Consider the following 13976-nt stretch of genomic DNA (forward strand, 5'->3'; position numbering starts at 1 on the left):
GCATGTAGATGTGAATTTGAGAACTTTTACAATAAATAATTTGTACTTGCGCTAAAATTTACACTCACAGAAAGAATAAATGCAACTATGTACTACAAGTTTGTGTCTGTCATTGTATTTTTGTGAATGGCAGTTTACACATTTGTGACTAATTGTCTGCAGCTTCAAATTCAGAATACAGGTTTGTGACTATTGTCTGCGAGTGAAAATCTCAACATTTAACTTCAGATTTGTATTTTACAGGTTTTCACATTGGAGCTGTGAGTGTAAGTTCTAGCGTACAAGTACGAATATTTATTGTACAAGTTCTCAAATTCACATCTACGTGCTCTCGAGTTTTGCTAATTATTTACCTTCATTTGCCATGTTTTTTCACTCACACATCCTACATTGGGGCTCAAAGAGTTTCAATACATAATTATGGCTTTGTCGAATTTGGTGTTCATGTGCATTCAAGTGGTAAATATGATCTTTCTGACATGACTTGAATGCACCATTATATGTCGGAGAGTTTATGTTGTCTTTGCTTCTCCAAAAGCAGTGAAATGTCACCAGCTGATCGTGATAAATAAGTTATATGAAGGAAGACAACAGCTGTAACCATTCGAAACGGTCAAAGAATTGAAAACAAAGAAATAAAAATATAATAAAATAAATAAGCGGTCTTAGAAGTGCCCTTCTAAGCCAGTTCAACAAACCAGGCACACTACATTTACTGTTCTCTCTGACAGACAAAATGCCTCTGACATGGACTAAATTGTACGTTAAGAAGTCTTTTTTGCAAAGGCTCTTCTTCGTGGTATATATGCTGCTTCAGATACGACTATCTTTGCGATATAAATATATGCATGCCTGTTTGTGCATGTACAGTACATGCAATTGTACGTGAGGTGAGGGAGTGTTGTCACCGTAAAGCTTTCTGCAGTCTCTGCATGCAGTCAGGAGCCAACGGGTGATGTTTCTTCGACTGTAGAAACCTCTGGACGTGTGGTAAGAGGACGTTACTGGGAGGAAAGAGACCGGCACACAGCCAAAGCAACTCCCAGCCCTTCTCCTCACTGTACCTACACAAACAGACAAAACATTGCATTTAAACAATCACGAATGACAGCGAGCCGAACACACAATACTGTGCAAAAGATTGGGGTCATTAAGAAATGAAAACCTTCATTCTGCAAGGATGTATTAAATTGATCAAAAGTGAGAGTAAAGACTTTCATAATGTTACAAAAGAGTTATATTTCAAATAAACACTGTTCATTTGAAAACTCTATATCTATCTAGTCCTAAAATAAAATGTATCCAAAAAAAACACCTGAAGCAGCACAAATGTTTTCAACATTGATAACAATAATAAGTAGTCGCATTAATTAATCGCATCCAAAATAAAAGTTTGTGTTTACATAATATATGTGTGTGTACTGTGTATAATTATTTTGTATTTGTATTTTGTAGTAGTCAACATCTGAAGTGGATCAAAAACTTTCATCAAAGTTATACATGAATTTTGAACAATACCCGTTCTTGTCTTAGGACAACTTTGATCAACTTTTTTGATCCACTTCAAATGTTGACTATTGTATAAATACTCACATATGCATGTATATATTTAAGAAATATTTGCATGTATATACTATATTTATACATCATTTATTATATAAATATTTTATATATAAATAACAAATTTTTCTTATATACTTGCATGTGTATTTATATATACAAAATAATTATACACAGTACACACACATATATATTATGTAAACAAAGTTTTATTTTGGATGTGATTAATCGAGATTAATCGTTGCCCAGCACGAATAATTTCTGAAGAATCATGTGACACTGAAGACGGGAGTTATGATGCTGAAAATTCAGCTTTGCATCACAATAATAAATTACACTTTAAAATGTATTCAAATTGAAAACGGTCATTTTAAAACGGCTGAGCATTAGAGACTTCTTTCAAAACAGTCGTGGTCATTGGAAGAAATCACAGTGTCTGGCTAGATTTGTAAAGGAGTGACATACTTGACGTGATTGTCAGTCATTTGTTTGAGTATCTGGCAGAAGATCTCGTCTTTAAGAGGCTCCGCCTTCAGCGCACTCTCGAAGATCTGATCCGTGAGCTCGTTCACAGAACGTGTCCGCTTGGATGGATAATCGCCCATATATTTCATTATAGGTGCAGGAGAGCAGGTCAAGGATGATTAACGTTCAGAAAGAAGATAATACTCATGAACTTCTAGTGTTAAAGTCCCCCTGTAGTCAATAATGTTATCCCTTAAAACTCATCTTTAATCACCAAAATGACATATTTAAAAAAAAAAAAGTCTTAAAATAGCTTGAATGTAACTCTACACGCTTCCCTCATTTAGTATACGCAGTTCTATGAATATGCAAATTAGCCCTGCCTCCACTCACTCAAACCAGCTCAGACGATCACACATTGACCTGATTGGTTACAAGGCAGTTTGTGACGTCAGAAACACCGGTGATTTCAAAGAGACTCCGCGTTTTTGAGACTGTCTTTGGTTCACTGCAGTTTTAAGCAGAAAATACTCAGCAATGGTGTTGATTTCTGAATTTGAACATGGTTTTTCTTAAAACATATTAAAAACACCACATAGACATATAAACAACAATAAAAACTTGATTTTCACCTCAGGGGGACTTTAAGAATAAAACCAAATTAAATCACATTACTCTCTAGCAAAAGAACATATTTAATATTTAATGTTTAAGGGGGGGGGGGGGGGGGTGAAACACTCAGTTTCAGTCAATCTCATATTAATCTTGAGTACCTATAGAGTAGTATTGCATCCTTCATATCTCCAAAAAGTATTTAGTTTTATTATATTTATAAAAGAAAGATAGGCTGTACCGAGTCTTTCCGGAAAAAAACGAGCGGCTGGAGGCGTGCCGTGTGGGCGGAGCTAAAGAATCACGAGCGCCGTGTTTACTTGCTGTGCTTACGCGCCGATAGCTAACAACACAGAGACATTTGAAGCAGCTTTACTCACCGCCAACGCACGACCGTGAACCTTTATCGTTGGGACTGCTGCATCCTTAAGCATTAGACGATCTGCAAATCCGGCGTCGAACTGGGCCTTGTTTATAAAACAATCATCGTCGAAATGCAGGGAACAAACAAGAACACTTGCACAACTCCGTTGATGCTCTGGAAAAACAAACTCCATCCACTGGTCCCTTAACGCTGGGTTCTTTGGGAATCTGTGCAGGGTTGTCTTGCCCTGGCAACCAAAAACACACTTCTTTGGTGACATTGTTTATTTCTTTAAGTCCTGTGACTGCAGCGCAGCCGATGACTTCCCTAAAGCCGAGCACAGCGCTTTGATGGGCGTACTGCTTTCGCTCTCTCGCTCTGCTTCCCTAAAGCCGAGCACAGCGCTTTGATGGGCGTACTGCTTTCGCTCTCTCGCTCTGGTCTACGGGTGTGCGCGCGCCCTTCCGGGAGAAGTGCCCTTAGGACCCGTAGAAGGAAATTCCGCCCCATCTGACGTCACACACGCCCATGGCCCATACTCGAAAAAAACTTTCCGAAACTTGTGATAAACCGGAAGGAGTATTTTTGGCACAGAAATACTCCATCAAACGTACAACTTAATTTTTGAAACTTTGTCCATGTTTGGCATGGGAATCCAACTCTTTAACAGTGTAAAAAACTCAGTATGCATGAAATAGCATTTCACCCCCCCTTTAAAATAACGCCTATTTTAGGGCATAGGTCATATTTCAGGGCAAATTTAAAAGAAACAAAAAGAAATTATATTTTGCATAAAGAAAATAAAACCTATTTTAGGGCCCAGGTCATATTTCAGGAAGAAAAAAAAAAAAAATGGAAAAAAAATTCAAGTAAAATATGAAAAAAAAAGATATGAATAATATTTTTCATGCGTCTGTGTCTGTTTTCTGAAGGATATCAATGAAGGCCATGCAGGCCTCCTGGGAAAGCTCCTCATGGCCCACACACTTCTTCAGAAGGGCCTGCTTGATGGGTTCTCGAGTGCAGCTCCACAGTTTGTCCTTCCCACGGTTCTTGGTGATCATCACTCTACTGAGAGTGTGTTTGGGCGGAGGCCTGGATGAGTGGAGAGGGTCCAGGGTCAATGAGGGTCATGTATACGTATTTGCATGAGTTAATTGTGTATATTCTTTGATTTCTTTGTTAAATTAAATTGTATTTTCTTAAGCATAACCTGCAATGATGAATAGTGCACAATAAGACCAGGAACATGTATTAAGAAAGTAAATAGGAACAATTTTGCATTGCCTTTAAAATCAAAAGTAAAGACTTCTAATAAGAGTCCAGATTGCAGCATAACCATGTATTTTATTATTTAAAACAGGTTACACTAAAACGATGTAGGTACAGAAGTGGTGTCTGTTCACCTGAAGTAGTCATATGAGAATTCCTCCAGAGTGTACGGCTTTATCCTCTCCTCCGACTCCGTTATAGGGACATGGGAAATCCGGATTGACTCCTGACGTTGGTCTGGTGTCATGGTAACCAAAGCCTGAGCCGTAAAGTCACAGAGAGTGCACGAGAGAGAGAGAGAGAGAGAGAGAGAGAGAGAGAGAGAGAGAGAGAGAGAGAGAGAGAGAGAGAGAGAGAGAGAGAGAGAGAACACAAGACAGGGATAGAGAAAGGGAGAAGGTTTAAGTAGAGACATGAATCATACAAGACTGAAATGATAAATATGCATCGACCTCTGAACATAATATAATAAAAAATCAGTACCACGATTTCAGGTGCAGGTCTAACGACTGTGGGCAGCACGTAAACACAGTCGGCAGGGAAATCTCCTTTCTGTTTGGTTCTGTCGTTGATACCGTGGGCCCAGCCTGACGTCATGACCTGCTCGCCCGAGTCCTGGTCCAGCAGAATGAGGTCGCCTTTTAGGAAGCTCAGGAACGTCGAATCATCGCCAGCTGATCAGGATGAATGAGTTACATGAAGGAAGAGAACGACTGTAAGTGATGCTAAAGAAATGTCAAAGAAATGTAAATCAGAAATAAAATCAAATAAAGTAAAATAAATAAAAAACAAAATAAAAATACAATTTTATGTATTGTGACCAGAAAGGTTTATTTATTATTTTATAATATATTACAAAATATTATTATTATTTAATATAGAGAAACAAGATATTTTTCCTCATTAAATGTGCTTAATTGTCATGGAAAAAAAATTACACACACATAAAAAATCTTAATGGTCCTAAAATAGGTTTTATTTTCTTTATGCATAGAAAATTTCATATGTTTTTGGTAACATCTTACAATAACGTCTCATTTGTTAATATTAGTCAATGTATTAACTAATATGAACTAACAAATCAAGTCAAGTCACCTTTATTTGTATAGCGCTTTTTACAATTCAGATTGTATCAAAGCAGCTTCACAGTGGTAACATGAAAATAATACAACAAAGTTTGTTTCTAGAAGAAAATTGCATCATCGTCCACCTAAAATTAAGGCAGATCAATAATATTGTCCCCATTGTAATTGTAAAATAAATAAATAAAAGACATTTAATTGTATTAAATGTCCCCAACTAAGCAAGCCAAAAGCCAAGGAAACAGTGAGCAATATATTTTTTACAAAATTTATTAATTTTTGTTAATGTTAGTTAATAACATCATTAATGCACTGTGAACAACTATTAACAAATACAACTTTCTATTTTAAAAACGTAGTAATAAATCTTGAAATTAACATTGATTGATATTAATAAATGTTGTAGAAGTATTGTCAATTGTTAGTTCTAGTTGACTAATGTTAACAAAAGAAACCTTATTGTAAAGTGTTACCATTTTCTTTTGATTTCGGACTAAAATATGATCTGGGCCCTAAATAGGCTAGCAAAAAAATATTTTATATGGGCCTTAGGCTTATGTTCATATAAAATATAATTTCATATTATTTTCTTTTGATTTTGGGCTTAAGTATATTTTATTTATTTTTTTATATAGTTTTATTTTTAATGCAAAATTTCTTCATTTTTTCTTTTGATTTTAGGATGAAATATACAATTATATATAATGAAAAATATAATTATATATATTTTTCTTTCTGGGCCCTAAAATAGGCTTTATTTTCTTTATGCAAAATATAATTTCTTCATTTTTTTCTATTGATTTTTGTCTGAAATTTAATCTGGACATGTATTAAAGATTTATTTGTTTAAATGAAAGAAAAAAAAAAGTGTAAAAGTCCATTGATACGATGTGTTTGTGCTTCTTTAACCTGGACTGGGGTTGTCCTGTAAGGCCACAACAAACTTGGATCTCTTCCTGAGACCCTCTAGGAAGGTGACCACCAGGTCCCGGATGTCCTCTGCATTATTAGAGGTGAACGTGTACTCCTCTGCTTTGATGGTGGCTAACGTGAAGCTCTGGGCCTGAAGCTTGCCCCCTCTGGAAAACACAGAGGCTTTTATCTTCAAAGCTCAAATCATATCAAACCTCCAAACTAGTCTCTGTGAAACCCGTACCTGCTGCTGGACACACCGGTGATCTCTGGGAAAGAAAGCTCCAAAAGAACCTGCTCTTGCTCGTCCACAAAGTAAACGCCTGTCCAGTTTACAGCCACTATCACGTCATTCTTGGGTAGGCTAGGACCTTCAAACAGATTCAATATATCAAACCCATCTGTAAACATGCAGAACAAAACACAAGAACCTTATTAATGTGACATAAATTGTGCAAGAAATACCTGAAAATTTAAAGGCCTCGTAGAATCTTGAGAATAACAAAGGCCACTTATAACGAGCAAAATCCACGACTTCCTCCTTCACTTTCTGAGGGTCCACCCTCTTCTGAGTGTAGATTCCCTACACACACAACACAATGTGTTACTAACAACGCTAACATTTTACAAACTAACAATGCGCAATACGCAGTGAAAAAAAAAATATTGTTAGTTCATGTTAGCTGAGGATCATTAAATAATATTAACAGACATAAATGTAGATTTTAATAATGTATTAGTCAATGTTGAAATGAATTTTTCATTGTTAGTTCTCATAAACTAATATAGTTAACTAATGTTAACAAATGGAACCTTATTGTAAGGTGTTTCCCCTAAAAACTTCTTTGATTGTAGTGTGACAATTCAAATGCTGTACATCACGATGACTGAGTTCAGAATGGCATCCTACCTACTACTTTTGAAGGAAAGAAGTATGCAGTGTGTATACTGTGCATGGTGTTTATTTTCTATTTGCATTAAATACTTACTACAGTTCATCTGCAAAAATGTGCAGAATTCAACCGAAGTACACTGTGAGATACTGTATCCCACAATGCAATGTGCTGCAATGACTTTCCATTTCCATTGTGACGAATGAACCGACAGTAATATTAGCAGCAGTGTTTTATAACACTGAAAGGGTTTTTCTTGACTCATTTGACCGAACTGCCAAAAGTTAAGACAAAAAATTGCTAGTCTAACAAAAACATGTCTAGGACACATTTTATCCAAAAATTTTTTTTTTTTACGATTTTATCATTTTCCTAAAATAGGCTTTTCTTAATGCAAAACATAATTTATTTATTTTTCTATTTCTTTTTGTCTAAAATATGGCCTGGGCCCTAAAATAGGCTTTCATTTCTTTATGCAAAAATGTATTTTTCTTTAAATTTTTAAGCCTTTAAAATTTCTGTTTTAAAGCCTATTCGTGACAACTAACTGAATTCTCATTCTCTTCATTTTATACTACTATATATATATATATATATATATATATATATATATAGCATAAAAATGAAGAGAATGAGAATTCTCATATATATATATATATAAATGAATAGTATATATATATATATAAAATTTATTTTTATTTTTTATTGTTTTGGGTGAAATATGACCTGGAGATGTTCTTGACAAGTATTGTGAGATTTTCTCGACTGGACGCCACTTGCTGAATGCAATTAGTGAAATCATGTGGCACAATATAGCACATTACTCTTTAAAACATTTATCATGTCATACTGCATGCTATTTAAAAAAAATAGCAGGTAGCATACACTACTGAATATACAACACAGTATGCAGTAGACTAGTCTTCCATTCCAAATATCACATCTAAGGCCTGTTCACACCAAGAATGATAATTAAAAAATGCTAAAGCTCTTTAAAGCAGGATGGATTCTGATTGGCTGCCAATGTTTTAGTTTTTTTTTTTTTTTTTTTTTTAGTTTAGAGCTTTATTTATACCCGTGGGGCAATTAGTTTGAGCTTACATGGTACAAATACATAAATACGTTAAAAAAAAAATACAGGTTATAGTTATTACAGTTATTATAGTTAATACAGGTTATCTTCTTATCATTCATCAGCTGGAAAAAATCATTGTTAAAATGATTCTAACTATATTGTTTCTCTGTCCTGTCATTGTTATAGTTGTGGTGTGGACTCTGATATTCTTTTTCATTCAGAGTGATTTTTACAACTATAACTTTAGCAATATCGTCATAGCTATCATCCTTGGTGTGAATGGGCCTTAGAAGGATAGTTCACCCAAAATTGAAAATTCTGTCATCATTTACACAAACCTGTATGAGTTTGTTTCTTCTTCTGAACACAAAAGAAGACATTTTGAAGTATATGGGTAACCAAAAATATGAAGAAAAAAAAATACTATGGAACTCAATGGGGTCCATCAACTGGCTGGTTACCGACGTTCTTCAAAATATCTTCTTTTGTGTTCAGCAGAAGAAAGAAATTCATACAGGTTTGGAACAACTTGAGGGTGAGTAAATGATGACATAATGAACTATCCCTTTAAGTCCATTCATGTGACTGTTGAGATGAACTTTTGCAACCTTTTTGTGTGCAGCCATTATGAACTGAGCCCATCTCTCCACGGTTTTTGCCGAGCTGATCTCTCTATCCGGGATGTAGGATGGAATAAGACTTAACAGGCGTTCCACAAGAATCTCAGAGCCGTAGTCCACGTAGTACTGTTGTGACGCCAGCTCCGCTAGATCCTCCTCCTCCCGGAAGAAACAAGATACAGAAAGAGTGCAAGAAAAATAGATGTGCGAAGACAAATAAAGATAATCAAAAGATGAAAAGGAGAAACAGAAGAGTAGTAAAACAGACAAAAAGCAAAAGAGAAAGATGCAGAGAAAGAGAATATTCCCTCCTTAGAAATATAGTGTGAATGATAACTCAATTTATTGGCTTGTTTTCTGTGTCTGAGGTTCATACCCGATCACAGCGGTATTCGCCAAACTTGACGCCACGCACGATCTGCTGGTAGACAAGGTTTGTAGCGACGGCGTCCTCCGCTGGGTCGTGCCAGGGTGTGAATATCTCCTTCCTGAAGAACAACCTCCAGGGGGCGTTGCGCTCCTGAGCGCCCTGCTCTTTAGCATACTGCTCACACTGGGAAACAGCGTCCATCACGTGATCGTTACCGCTGCCCAGAGACGAAACCTGACACAAATTAAGTCCAAAAAAAAGCTTTCTTAACCCTGTAAAGCCTGACATATAAAATAACAGTCAGAATATATATATGTTTATTGAAACTTTAAACAAAATATTTGTAAAAAATCTAAAAGAAGAAAAAAATACAGACTTTTATGGCTCATATAGTACGATATAGTAAGAATATGTTGTATTTAAATATAAATATTTTAAATATTTAGTTTTATGATCAAACCTCTGTAGTTTTAAAACATACAATGCAATGCAATGATGATTAAGGGACGAACAAATAAAGGTTCCTGATAGATTATATTTGATTCTCACATTTTAACATGATTTTTCAAAAAAAAGATGTATGGATAATCAGTTAAACCTAAGTTGCTTCAGTCCAGTAAAGTTTTCATCCTGAAATATTACTAGCAATATAAAAGTTATTCTTATGTTCACTTTATAAAAATCAGTAAAGGCACGTGAACCTTAAGGTGGACGTTTTTAGAATTACACTAAAAGGCATTTTACTTGCTAATAAAAGTATAAACTATCAATCAGACGACAGAAGGCATGAAGTAGATTGCGTGAAGCAGGTTTTCCACAAGATTTGGTCATGCTGATCATTTAGAAGCCTTAGAAATTTGCGTATCGAATATGATACAGTAGGTTTCATAGGGTTAAATGAACAACAGAACACAATAACTGAACCAAAACGATCTTGGTTGTGAGTGAGTGTACCTTATCAAACAGAGCAATGTACAGCGAGAAGCCGAACCGGTCCTGAAGGCTGATCTTGTCGGACAGTGCGTTGCAGAGCTCCATGGCTGTGGTCGCTGAGTCCGTCAAGAGAGTTTTTGTGGTTCCGTCCATAAACGTCACAGGTAGCATTATCGGCTTCTTTGATTTTGTGGCCTTGGATAAAATTGTGAAAAGAAGACATCATATGGACTGCTTTTATTGTGCCTGGAGATTGACAGTCACTTGTCAACTTTTGTTGCATGGAAAAAAGCAGCAGAACTATACTGGTTATTAATAGAGCAGATATCATCAGTAAAATCAGTTATTGATACCTGAAGCTCTAGCCAGGATGGTGGTTGTGTTCTTGTCCCGTTCACAAACGTTCTCCTCAGTCTCTCCTCGCAATAGGGAGCGTAACCCGGAGGACCCTCACTGATGAAGTTCCTCAGGTACTACAGGAAGACATACTGAACTTTCAATAATCATAATCATAATTGGTCAGAATTAACCACCGGAAACTCACTGGGGCGATTTACTGATTCGTTCCCTTGTTTTAAGTAAACTGTGCGCACGATATAATAATGTAGTTATACTAAATTGTTTTTTTTGCCTTTACATTTTTGTTTATTATAAAAAAATTATATTGATTACAATATTAAAATTTATTTGATTACAAAATACTAACGAGGCTTTGATTTTTAGTGTTGTAAGGCTTTGAGCAAGAACGAACCACAGAGATGTCTTCAGACCAAAGTGTAAGTAATTTAAAATGCTTATAATTTAGGCCAGACTCAATATAGTTTACCTAACCTGAGAATAATAAATAATAAGGTTAAAGGTGTTATAAACACTGCAAAACAGTAGATGACAGATATATATTTCAAATAATTTTTAATGTAGCTTAATGGAACTTTAGAGAGTGTCAGAAGCTGCTTTCACGTTAAAATATCTTGGTTTCGGCAAACATATTGGCAAAGTCAAAGCACATGTACTGTACTTCTATAATACATTTTTTAACCTTGAAAACTGTGCAATTTCTTGAGTCTCTTATGGTCAAATAAATGTACCCATATATTAGTAAGTACCTAAATATTTACCAGAAATGATTAAAGTATTTGTCTGTGGTTGAAATATTACAGATGCACCAATCACAGATAAAGCTACATGTAAGAAAAGGAAACAAGAAGAGAAGATAGTGTGAAAAGTGACAAAAGAAAAGAGTTTATAAATAAGCAGCATTTCTCACCTTCACAAACTTCTCGGATGGAGCGAAGCAGCCGACACACAGAGACATGAGGATCCAGCCGCGGGCGTGACTGCTTTTAGAGGGATTCTGGGTCAGTTGCTTACAGATCTGACAGTAGATCTCATCTCTGGAACAAACAGCAGGAAGAGGATTGTTTAGGGTTGTTGTTACACACACACACACACTTGTTTTACATGTTTTATGAGGACTTTCCATAGACACTGAATTTTATGCTGTACATTACAAACTGTATATTCTATCCCCTTACACTAACCCAACCCATCACACAGAACTTTCTGCATTTTTTATGTGTGTATATATATATATATATATATATATATATATATATATATATATATATATATATATATATATATATATATATATATGAAGACTTCAGATGCAAAAGCTTCTAAGTGCCATCTGAAATTTTCTTCTAGAATGATCATTTTCATCAAGCTTGCATTTTTATGTTCAGTTATTTCACTTTAATGTCAATGAAAATTAACTATTAATTGTCATTAAAGTGAAATAACTGAACTTAAATACGAGCTTGATAAAAATGGTCATTTTAAAAGAAAATTTCAAATGGCACTTAGAGGCTTTTGCATCTGAAGTCTTCATATATATATATATATATACAGTGCAATGCATAAGTGAATACACCCATGCTAAAGTTGACTAAAAAGAGGAATAAAAAATCATATTTTGGAAATTGAACGTAATGCCTTAATTAAAAAAATTAGGAAAAATCCAACCTTTAAGGACACCAATTGTCTTTGTGAATGAATAATGTATCGTAAATAAATAAATGTTCTTCCTTAAAATACATGGTGCATAAGTGAGTACACCCCTATGTTAAATTCCCATAGAGGCAGGCAGATTTTTATTTTTAAGTATTTTTTTTTTTTTTTTTTTTAGGATACTATGCATCCTGATAAAGTTCCCTTGGCCTTTGGAATTAAAATAGCCCCACATCATCACATAGCCTTCACCATACCTAGAGATTGGCATGGGGTACTTTCCATAAGATCATCTCTCAATGCAAATCAAACCAGCTTTTAGGCTAACTGAAATAAAACCATGCCAATCTCTAGGTATGGTGAAGGCTATGTGATGATGTGGGGCTATTTTAATTCCAAAGGCCAAGGGAACTTTATCAGGATGCATAGTATCCTAAAAAAAAAAAAAAAAAGAAATACTTAAAAATAAAAATCTGCCTGCCTCTATGGGAATTTAACATAGGGGTGTACTCACTTATGCACCATGTATTTTAAGGAAGAACATTTATTTATTTACGATACATTATTCATTCACAAAGAAAATTGGTGTCCTTAAAGGTTGGATTTTTCCTAATTTTTTAAATTAAGGCATTACGTTCAATTTCCAAAATAGGATTTTTTATTCCTCTTTTTAGTCAACTTTAGCATGGGTGTATTCACTTATGCATTGCACTGTATATATATATATATATATATATATATATATATATATATATATATATATATATATATAGATAGATATAGATATGTGTGTGTGTATACATATATATTTCTTTTTTTTTGTGTGGGTGATTAAATGTATATATTTTTTCATATCCATTGCCTGACCTCAAGCCTGGGCGAAGGATGCCGTTGCCGATGATAAAGTGTAGCTTCTCCAGATTGGATGTGGGTCGGTCCTCCAGCATGCTGTTTCCATGGACTGTGTATTCACCATCATTCAGACGCTTCGTTACCTAGAGAGAAAAAAAGAGGAAAATACTTTAAATCAGGATCAGGTTTGAAATGAATAAAACACATCAGATAAAGCACTAGAAATATAAAAGTATAAATATATATATTTTTAAATGCAATCCACCAAAATAGCCACAACAAAGATGGACATTTATTTGAATGAATGAATGAAGCATTTATATAGCAACTGTACACTCATTTAAATGAACATGTTAAAAGACTTTTAATAGCTATAGTACAGTAGATGTCAAAGTTACTAAATCGATCAGTCTTCTTTAAAGTCAAGATGTTTTGTTTCTGAGGAAGCTGGTTGGTTATTCTTTTTAAACTTTAATTTTATACAAATTACTAACAATGAGCTAAACATTCACTGACAATAGCACTGGCCCGGCATCCATGATGGAGCAAAAGGAATGGAAGAAAACACAAAAAAACATGATGAGATGATGTTACGCCCCTCTTTGGCTATTAAACGTCTAGGGGGTAAGAAGGGGAACATTAGGCCAGACAAGATAATAGTCACCATTAAACACTGAATATGTATAAGAGAAGTTGGAGACTTAAATAAAAGGTTCAGCAGGGGAATGGGTTCAAATTCAATACAGATCAGTTCATTTTCAATGCATCAAGATTCATAATAACAGGTGTCTATCTTTGTATAAAAATGTTGTGTGTCCATTTAAAGACAGATCTAAAGTTTTTTATCCAGTGACACACTTTTGGTGGTTGTGGTTTCATCCAGTTAATTGTTATTTTTTGTGCAATTAATAGCCGATTGGTTCTTTCACATCTGGTTGGTGGAAGGAAAGTTCATG

General features: G+C 34.9%; 1 protein-coding gene across 1 annotated transcript in view; it reads right to left on the reverse strand.

The window, feature by feature from the left end:
* myo7aa (myosin VIIAa) overlaps window positions 1-13976 on the reverse strand; it is a 54929-nt gene that overhangs the window by 6296 nt on the left and 34657 nt on the right. Inside the window, exons 26-39 of the mRNA XM_079873636.1 lie at window positions 13036-13163; window positions 11426-11552; window positions 10512-10631; window positions 10180-10353; window positions 9232-9459; window positions 8844-9014; window positions 6733-6850; window positions 6512-6638; window positions 6265-6434; window positions 4757-4947; window positions 4408-4532; window positions 3939-4096; window positions 2026-2179; window positions 909-1064 (exon numbers count right to left, since the gene is read on the reverse strand). Coding sequence (XP_079729762.1) covers window positions 909-1064; window positions 2026-2179; window positions 3939-4096; window positions 4408-4532; window positions 4757-4947; window positions 6265-6434; window positions 6512-6638; window positions 6733-6850; window positions 8844-9014; window positions 9232-9459; window positions 10180-10353; window positions 10512-10631; window positions 11426-11552; window positions 13036-13163 — 2147 coding nt within the window. The remainder of the gene's footprint in view (window positions 1-908; window positions 1065-2025; window positions 2180-3938; window positions 4097-4407; window positions 4533-4756; window positions 4948-6264; window positions 6435-6511; window positions 6639-6732; window positions 6851-8843; window positions 9015-9231; window positions 9460-10179; window positions 10354-10511; window positions 10632-11425; window positions 11553-13035; window positions 13164-13976) is intronic.

The sequence above is a fragment of the Squalius cephalus genome, assembly GCF_949319135.1.
Source record: "Squalius cephalus genome assembly, chromosome: 6".
Classification (NCBI taxonomy): domain Eukaryota; kingdom Metazoa; phylum Chordata; class Actinopteri; order Cypriniformes; family Leuciscidae; genus Squalius; species Squalius cephalus.